The following is a 10,445-nucleotide window of genomic DNA, read 5'->3' on the forward strand; positions in this document are numbered from 1 at the left end:
TTAATGCATGAGGGAATTTTAAAAGTGTGATTTGTAGACCTGGTAAAGTAATGGAAATGGATTTAAAAAAACATTGATCTTAAGTCATTTACATTTAAAAAAAAATTTTTTAAATAATATGGATTGGATGGAAATTGGGATGTAATTTAGATGAAAACTGCTATTTGTCAGTAAGAAATAATAAACTAGAAAAGGCATGTTTATTCATTGGTAAAAAAGTGTAAACAATGAAGAACATTGAGTTGTTGTGATTATGAAATTGAATGATGATGCTTATTTAGAATAATTATATTAATTAGAAAGATAATTATTTTAATATATTTCCGCTCTGTAAATAAAAAGTTTGAAAATGATCAGCCCTGATTAAAATACACAGAGTTTCAAAAGAGGAATGAGAGGAATTGAACATAAATGCTAGTGTGATAGAGTCTATCACCTGGTCTGTGTAAAGTCAGATGCAATTTTTCAACAATGTCAAGAATACATAAGGCCAGTAAACCAGCGAACTTTCACATGAAACGTGCAAGACTGAATTATTCATTTAGCTTTCAACCCCCTGCAACGCTGGCCTAGTTTACTCCATTGTAAGTTTAAATCTTTTCCCCAAATTTGTGTCTGTGGTAATTGACATTATGCTGCAAAGGGTGTCGATTGAGCTGAACTTGTATTAAACTTGCACAAACATGCTGTTAAAATTGACCGTGCCGATGCTTTTGTTCCAGCTCGGGTCACACATCTGCAGAAGTGCACTATAGTTTTGTTTATCTGTTTTCAGGCATTGACTTTTTTCTCGTCTGAAGGTCAAGGCTGAATTCCAGCCAGCGCCAAGCACATTTATACAGTTAAATGACTCCAATTAAGTGCAGCCTGTTTTGCTGACGTTCAGCACTCGAGCCTCCATAGATCTTCTGCGCTCTGAGCTGTTACTTCTGGGATGGGAGAGGCTGTTCTCTATCTGGTTATTAATCTCTTAATGCTGTGCTTTTTAACCTTCACTCCTGTCTTCCCTCCCTTCACTGCCTCCTCTATTGACTATCAATTGACTGTCATTAACATCTACTGAACTGCTGCTCTTTTGCACTCATGTCAGCCCAAACTCCAGGGGAGCTGAGCTGGCCGGGAGCGTTATGTGGGTCTGGTGAAACCTGTCTCCCAGGCTCCCAATGCAACACATTTGTATTTGTGAAATGTATGTCAAAAGGATAGTTCACCCTTATGTAATTTTAAACCTGAATGACATATATATTTACACTGATTTTTTCCATGCAATTAAAGTTTATGGTGACCACCAAGCTCTAAAAAGGCACAAAAATTTTAATTATTATTTTTATTTATTGTTATTATTTTTGATGAACAAAAAGCTGGTATTTCAGTCAAAATTATTTAATGAGAGCTTTCATGATGCATTTATTTTTGGAGTGTGAATATTCTTCAAAACAAAAAAAGAGAGTCATACAGATTTGGTGCGACATGAAAGTCTTACTGCTGAATGCTCATTTTTGGGTGAACTATCCCTTTAATTTTTGCAGGCTTTTGTGTATTTGAGAAATGCTATGTCTAAAGTGAATTATAGAGGGTAGATAACTGCATACCTACTTTATTATTATTATTATTATTATTAATATTATTTCATTTTATTTTTACATTTTTTATTTAATTTTACATATTATTTTTATTGTTATTATATAGATTGTATTGTTTTATTGATTTACCCTTGTCCCAGAGTCAGACTTTTAATATTAATATATGACAAATTGATTGTAAAATATAATTTTAAATATTATTATATTAATAGAAATATATATTTTTATATTATTATTAAAATACCATAAATATTTAATTTTTATATGTCAACATAAATAGATTAGATTTTTTTATTTGTCCCAAGCTCAGGCTTTTAATATTAATATTTGAAAACTGAAGAAATTGCTCAAATGTGTTGGCTGCAGCCTGGGAGCAGGTTTGTACCTTTAAATGATGTGAGTGTGTTGTGAGTGTGTGATTGAGCTCTAAACGTTTCTTCTCTCCCTCCCACAGTGCCTGGTGCCCCTCCACGCAGGGTTGAGGTGGACAATGTGAACTCCACGGCCCTGCGGGTGTCCTGGAAGCCTCCTCTGCAGCAGAAGCAGCATGGACAGATCCGCGGCTACCAGGTGGTTTACTCACGGCTGGAGAACGGAGAGCCGCGCGGACAGCCCATCATACTGGACGTGGCCTTGCCCGAGGCACAGGTACTCACATAGAAAATAGAAAATGTGCAACGAAGTCACATTGTATATGGATCTCCAAATTTTGACAAAACATGTATTTCGGTCCTCATACACAATTGTCCATAATAAATATACTAAATGTGGCATATTAACCTAAAAAGGTGTAGGCTGAAATTTATTTTACCTACACTTTTTCCCTTTTTTATATTAATAATGAATTAATGAATTAATAATTCATTAACTATTAATGAGCAATACATTTGTTACAGTATCTATTAATCTGTGTTAAAATTAGTTAATGCAATTACAACTACTCATTGTTAGTTCATATTGGCTCAACTTTTTGATTTTAATAATGTATTACAAATTTTAAAATCAACATTAAGATTGATCAATTCTTTAGTTAATGCAGTTAACTAATGTTAACAAATGAACCTTATTGTAAACTAAAGTGTTACCTTCATCTACTAAGTTTAATCTATTCAAAAGATAAAAATAAAACCGTCACTTTAGACTGTCATATATAACTGAAAAATACACTTTTCATACATTAATACTACTGTTTCAAGTATTACATATAAAATTATTAATTGTTTTTTATTCATATATTTGTTTATCACCTTATATTAAAATTGTTTTATTAATTTGCAAAGTGAACTACACATTCTTCATTTTTGTCAGTGTTCCCACATTTTGACCTCTTTGATAGATATACATCTTTTTGATATATTTGTCCTTTCTCAATGAAAATGCTCAATATAAAGTTCCTATTGACTCATTCCAACTGAATACATTTGTGCTGTATACATTTTAAATTGATACATTTCAACCACCAACCACATTTTACTGCATGCAATTTGATACATAAAATATTACTGAATACATAAAATGATAGTAGTCATCTCGATCCGACCAAAATCAGACAAAATTGAAGTCAGAGAACAAGTGGGAAGAGTTTTATTCATAAAGTGTAATTCCAGCTTGCAGAGGGATGATCTGAACTCAACGAGTGTTATTCAAATGAAGTTAATATTAATATATACGTATTTGAGAGCAATTGGTTTTTGATGAAATGGATCAGGAGCTGTAGTGGTGCTGTAATCCTTGCTGAGTATTAATGGGAGAGAGCAGCCGGCCGTGGAGATCTGCTGTAGGATTGTTATTCAGCGTTTAGCCTACAGGAGCACGCTGACTCTCTGACTAATTTAGTGTGTGTGTGTGTGTGTGTGACAAGGAATTACACCGCATGCATGACTTGCAGCATGCGTGATGCTAAGAGACCTGTGCCTCATAAATGTCAGAACTCAAGGAACAGAACGAGATGCGTGTCAAACTGCAGAAAAGTTCAGATGCGTCCTCGAAGAATCTGCCTCGTTCCCGTTGGCTGCCCTCGGTGATGCGTTCGTCTCTGCTCTTTTTCTCTGAAGGGTGGAGAACCTCGTCTGCTGTTCACACATGCTTATTTTGGGTTTTCTTTCTCCCTCGCAGCAGATAAACTCACACCTCTTTTTCCATTCGTCAGCTGCATTCCTGTCTTATCTGTGTGGAGATGAGGAGTCTTGAGCAAGATTCTTGCATCTCTGCACATTTGTTATTATTATCAGATAAACACGTTCACTAATGCAAACTTAAAGTCATTAGTCGTCATACATGGACTATTTGTCACACTAAATTGACAGTTTGCGTAAATACATTTACACATCAGTCATGCAGTAGAAACTTATTGCAAGTTGACTGCTAATCTCAATTCACTTTCAGTTTAGTCGGCTTTATTAGCATGACAAAAATATTTTTGTTGGCAAAATAAAATAACAATAGTACAAATGATGTAAACAATTATTATTATTATTATTATCTTGGATACGAGATTTCCAAGTTATTTTACTTACATAACTTTACATAACAATTAATTTAATTATTTTTTTTTTCAGATGGCTGTCATGTATAGACATCATTGTTTTACTATTTAATCTTAAAATATGAGAATTCATTATAAAAACATTCATTCATTCATTCATTTATAAAGCACATTTAAAAACAACCATGGGTTGACCAAAGTCCTGTACATAAAATTACCTTAAGGGCATTAAAAGACAAATAAATGAATAAACAAATTAATTAACAAACAATGCTATAAAACTCAAACATTTGGCAATTAAAAAAAAAAACATTTTTTAAGCCATCATCACCTTCCCAAGTAAATAAGATTTAAGCATAGATTGGAAAACAGAAAGAGAAGGCACTATATTTATATGCATCTATATCATTTTTGATTAATATAATCTGGTATTAATCAGGTAGCCAGTGAAGATCATGCAGTAGAGGAGTAATAGGAGCAGAACGCCTGGTGGAGGTGAGAACTCTTGCTGCTGAGTTTTGAACATACTGTAACCTTGCAATAAGTTTTTTAGGCAGACCAAGAAATAGAGCATTGCAATAATCCAGACATGATGTGATGAATACTTGAATTAAGATTTCAGCATCAGCTAGAGTAAGAGAAGATCGAAGACGTGCAATATTACGAAGATGGAATAAAAGAGGTTTTAACAACAGAAGAAATATGAGAGGCAAAAGATAGAGATGAGTCAAATAAGACACCAAGATTACGGACAGATGAAGAAGGCTTAACATGAACCCCGTCAATTTCAAAGGACAGGTCCATCCTTTTGACTGAGGTAGTAGAGCCAATCATCAATATTTCAGTTTTGTTATTATTGCTCATTTAGTTTAAGGAAATTAAAGACATCCAATGCTTGATATCCCTGATACATGCAGTAAGTGAGTCAGGCAGTGATGACCTATCAGAGCTGGTGGTTAGGTAAATTTGAATGCCATCAGCATAGCAATGAAATTGAAGTCCATGCATGCATATGATGTCACCAAGTGGATATATATAAATGATAAACAGAAGTGGACCAAGAACTGAACCTTGAGGTACACCCTGTGAAACTGGAGCAGTGGCAGATTTATACCCTTGTATGGTGATGTAATATTTTCTATAGACTAAAGTAAGATAAAAGTGTGTGAAACTGCAAATTTGATATAAAAGACATCCTTTGCTAAGGAAAAATTAATCAAACAATAGTTATTGTAAGTAAAGATGATAAAATCTCCATCGTCATCTCAGTATGTGTTCTTCTTTTGTGTAATGAAGGCCAGCTGGGCACAGGAGCCGTTTCCATATTAGAATCGATAAGAAGCAGTTCGCTTGCTTGTTCTCTGTTCAAAAATGTTAAATGGAGTGCTTTCTGTTGTATTTGGGCCGCGGGGAGCAGAGGAGAGATGAGAGGAGATGAGTTTGGGCTGAGTTTGGGCACTTCCATGCGTGATGGATTGAATCTGTGCAGCTTGTACTGAATCATTTTGAGTGGCCCGTTCTGTCGTTCTGTCAGGCTGATGACTGCTCTGTCATGCCACCCAAGCATTCACATCTTTATGGCCACCATGTCCTTGTCTAAAAGTCTAAAAGAGGCTCTCGGCTGTCTGTCCTGATGAAGTCTGTCCAGCAGTTATGCTCCACAGGCGTCATTTCTCATCACACTCCTAAAAACAGAGTAAAACCGCATCTGGGCTGGAGGTTAGACTCAGTTTTATGACTAAAGTTGAAACACGCTAAGATTGTGTTTAGCACTAATGTGAGCAGTCTCTTTTTATTAGCTGGCATTTTGCCTGCTCTCCCTTGACTGATTAAAACAATGAACAGAGTGATTTGAAACTTTAGGACGTCATGGGTATAAACACACTGCTACATAAAGCCTTGATTAGCTGCTGCCTCCCAGGACTTTATGGGAGTTTATATGGCTCTAATATAGTCACTGTCAATTCCTTTTTAACAAAAAGATTCAGCAAACAGCCCTTGTCTTATCAAGAATCATTGTTTGGCTAATTGGCTGTTTGGATATAAAAAAAAAAACAGTAATGGTATAAATTCTCCATGTTGTTGTATTGGGCTCAGTTACTGTTAACTAAAACTATTAAAATTGTTTTGTAATAAAAATTTATAATTAAATATGTATTAGAATCATTAAAATTAAAGCTAAAATATAATAATAAAATATAAGCTAAAATTATATAAATATATAGTATTTAATAAATATTAGATGAAACTTAAAACTTGAATGACAATTAGAAAAAAAATTTAAAAATTGAAAAACAATTGATGAAACTTAAGAAAAACTGAAAATTAAAAAATAGAAAATTGGAAATTATGAATAGTTTTATTTAAAAAAATTTAAGTTGAAATAAAAATTGAAGTACTAAAATTACTAATACTGAAATGAAAATACATTAAAGCTAAATAGAAATGTTAAAAACAAAGTAATAAAAATGACAAATGCAAATATATTTACTAAAATTGAACTGAAAACTGACAATAAAATATTTTTATTTCAAAATTTTAAGTTTACATAAAAAGTAGTAAAATCACTAATACTGAAATGAAAATAAATATAAATATAAAAAAATAAACAAATAAAATGGCAAACTCAAATGAAATAAATAAAATAAAAACTGTAAACAAAAATAAGAGGCTAATTTGAAATAAATAAATTCTATAGTAGTATATAAAAAAAATCCCTGATTGGGCTCTTTTGTGAACTACTAGTGGCTAATAGAGAAACTCCATGAGGTTCATGAGAAAGCCATCACACTGCAGAAGTAAAATAGCTTGTCAATCCTTTCTCATCTTGACTCTACAGTAAAATGTGTAGCACTTCACTCTGATCTTCAATAAAACAAGAGTCATCAAATGGTATTTAAATAAAATATGTTACATTTTATAGGTTACAACATTACTTGACATCTCAGAGGATGATTCAAGTAAATATTAATGTTAAAGGTGTTTATCTGATTCTCATTCTATGTGGAAGGTTTTCCTGTGGTTTTAAAAGTCTTTTTGGCTTTCTAACTGGAAACTTGGTCTGATGGATTCAGACTGTGCATTGCTTTGTCTCTAGCGTTGTCACAGTGTTTGTTGTGGTGACCTGGACTGGTCACTTGAGGGCGCTCTTTTGTTTTCGTTGTTTGTGTTAAACTCCATTTCCCATAGTCCCCTGCTCACTAATCCTGGTTTTATCGGTAACACCTGTTCATCATTAACCCAGCTATATATATCATGCCTTCTCTGTCTGTCATTTGCAAAAGAGGTTTTAACAACAGAAGAAATATGAGAGGCAAAAGATAGAGATGAGTCAAATAAGACACCAAGATTACGGACAGATGAAGAAGGCTTAACATGAACCCCGTCAATTTCAAAGGACAGGTCCATCCTTTTGACTGAGGTAGTAGAGCCAATCATCAATATTTCAGTTTTGTTATTATTGCTCATTTAGTTTAAGGAAATTAAAGACATCCAATGCTTGATATCCCTGATACATGCAGTAAGTGAGTCAGGCAGTGATGACCTATCAGAGCTGGTGGTTAGGTAAATTTGAATGCCATCAGCATAGCAATGAAATTGAAGTCCATGCATGCATATGATGTCACCAAGTGGATATATATAAATGATAAACAGAAGTGGACCAAGAACTGAACCTTGAGGTACACCCTGTGAAACTGGAGCAGTGGCAGATTTATACCCTTGTATGGTGATGTAATATTTTCTATAGACTAAAGTAAGATAAAAGTGTGTGAAACTGCAAATTTGATATAAAAGACATCCTTTGCTAAGGAAAAATTAATCAAACAATAGTTATTGTAAGTAAAGATGATAAAATCTCCATCGTCATCTCAGTATGTGTTCTTCTTTTGTGTAATGAAGGCCAGCTGGGCACAGGAGCCGTTTCCATATTAGAATCGATAAGAAGCAGTTCGCTTGCTTGTTCTCTGTTCAAAAATGTTAAATGGAGTGCTTTCTGTTGTATTTGGGCCGCGGGGAGCAGAGGAGAGATGAGAGGAGATGAGTTTGGGCTGAGTTTGGGCACTTCCATGCGTGATGGATTGAATCTGTGCAGCTTGTACTGAATCATTTTGAGTGGCCCGTTCTGTCAGTCTCTGAGGCTGATGACTGCTCTGTCATGCCACCCAAGCATTCACATCTTTATGGCCACCATGTCCTTGTCTAAAAGATAAGAAGTGGCTCTCGGCTGTCTGTCCTGATGAAGTCTGTCCAGCAGTTATGCTCCACAGGCGTCATTTCTCATCACACTCCTAAAAACAGAGTAAAACCGCATCTGGGCTGGAGGTTAGACTCAGTTTTATGACTAAAGTTGAAACACGCTAAGATTGTGTTTAGCACTAATGTGAGCAGTCTCTTTTTATTAGCTGGCATTTTGCCTGCTCTCCCTTGACTGATTAAAACAATGAACAGAGTGATTTGAAACTTTAGGACGTCATGGGTATAAACACACTGCTACATAAAGCCTTGATTAGCTGCTGCCTCCCAGGACTTTATGGGAGTTTATATGGCTCTAATATAGTCACTGTCAATTCCTTTTTAACAAAAAGATTCAGCAAACAGCCCTTGTCTTATCAAGAATCATTGTTTGGCTAATTGGCTGTTTGGATATAAAAAAAAAAACAGTAATGGTATAAATTCTCCATGTTGTTGTATTGGGCTCAGTTACTGTTAACTAAAACTATTAAAATTGTTTTGTAATAAAAATTTATAATTAAATATGTATTAGAATCATTAAAATTAAAGCTAAAATATAATAATAAAATATAAGCTAAAATTATATAAATATATAGTATTTAATAAATATTAGATGAAACTTAAAACTTGAATGACAATTAGAAAAAAAATTTAAAAATTGAAAAACAATTGATGAAACTTAAGAAAAACTGAAAATTAAAAAATAGAAAATTGGAAATTATGAATAGTTTTATTTAAAAAAATTTAAGTTGAAATAAAAATTGAAGTACTAAAATTACTAATACTGAAATGAAAATACATTAAAGCTAAATAGAAATGTTAAAAACAAAGTAATAAAAATGACAAATGCAAATATATTTACTAAAATTGAACTGAAAACTGACAATAAAATATTTTTATTTCAAAATTTTAAGTTTACATAAAAAGTAGTAAAATCACTAATACTGAAATGAAAATAAATATAAATATAAAAAAATAAACAAATAAAATGGCAAACTCAAATGAAATAAATAAAATAAAAACTGTAAACAAAAATAAGAGGCTAATTTGAAATAAATAAATTCTATAGTAGTATATAAAAAAAATCCCTGATTGGGCTCTTTTGTGAACTACTAGTGGCTAATAGAGAAACTCCATGAGGTTCATGAGAAAGCCATCACACTGCAGAAGTAAAATAGCTTGTCAATCCTTTCTCATCTTGACTCTACAGTAAAATGTGTAGCACTTCACTCTGATCTTCAATAAAACAAGAGTCATCAAATGGTATTTAAATAAAATATGTTACATTTTATAGGTTACAACATTACTTGACATCTCAGAGGATGATTCAAGTAAATATTAATGTTAAAGGTGTTTATCTGATTCTCATTCTATGTGGAAGGTTTTCCTGTGGTTTTAAAAGTCTTTTTGGCTTTCTAACTGGAAACTTGGTCTGATGGATTCAGACTGTGCATTGCTTTGTCTCTAGCGTTGTCACAGTGTTTGTTGTGGTGACCTGGACTGGTCACTTGAGGGCGCTCTTTTGTTTTCGTTGTTTGTGTTAAACTCCATTTCCCATAGTCCCCTGCTCACTAATCCTGGTTTTATCGGTAACACCTGTTCATCATTAACCCAGCTATATATATCATGCCTTCTCTGTCTGTCATTTGCATCTGGATTGTATTGTCTTCTTAGTTGGTGTTGTCGGTGTCAGGTTTTGGATTACCTTTTGCAACGTTTTTGTTCTGTTTTGTTCTGTTATTATTTTCAATAAACTGCACTTGGAACTTACCTCGTTTTCTCCTGGCATTCCGTGACAGAATCCAGACGCCAATACTAGTTCCAGCAGTTTGTTTTGTTACCTTTTGTGGATCATGGACGTTCGGATTGTTCCTCCTCCTTCGAAGGAGCGCAGGGCTCGGCTCCGGATGTTGGCGGATCTTCGCCAACAGGGGATGGAGATTGGAGGTTTCGCTCAGTCCTTTTGGAACCTTGCGGTAGGGATGGGACTTCATGACTCAGACTTGAAAGAAGTCTTTAATTGTGGTTTAGACAATCCCGTGCCTACTCGGGAGATGGATGGGCTTAAAATGCTTGACTTTTGGGGCCTCATTGATTACCTTGGTTACCGCAACTTGGTGATCTCATGTCGGTCTGAGTCTCTT

General features: G+C 34.0%; 1 protein-coding gene across 1 annotated transcript in view; it reads left to right on the top strand.

Moving 5' to 3' along the window:
* Positions 1-10,445, top strand: part of LOC107554866 (receptor-type tyrosine-protein phosphatase F-like) — a 90,650-nt gene that overhangs the window by 25,821 nt on the left and 54,384 nt on the right. Inside the window, exon 8 of the mRNA XM_016237504.1 lies at positions 2,038-2,231. Within this exon, the coding sequence (XP_016092990.1) occupies positions 2,038-2,231 (194 nt within the window). The remainder of the gene's footprint in view (positions 1-2,037; positions 2,232-10,445) is intronic.

Source organism: Sinocyclocheilus grahami, unplaced genomic scaffold (assembly GCF_001515645.1).
Source record: "Sinocyclocheilus grahami isolate Dianchi unplaced genomic scaffold, SAMN03320097.WGS_v1.1 scaffold517.1, whole genome shotgun sequence".
NCBI lineage: Eukaryota > Metazoa > Chordata > Actinopteri > Cypriniformes > Cyprinidae > Sinocyclocheilus > Sinocyclocheilus grahami.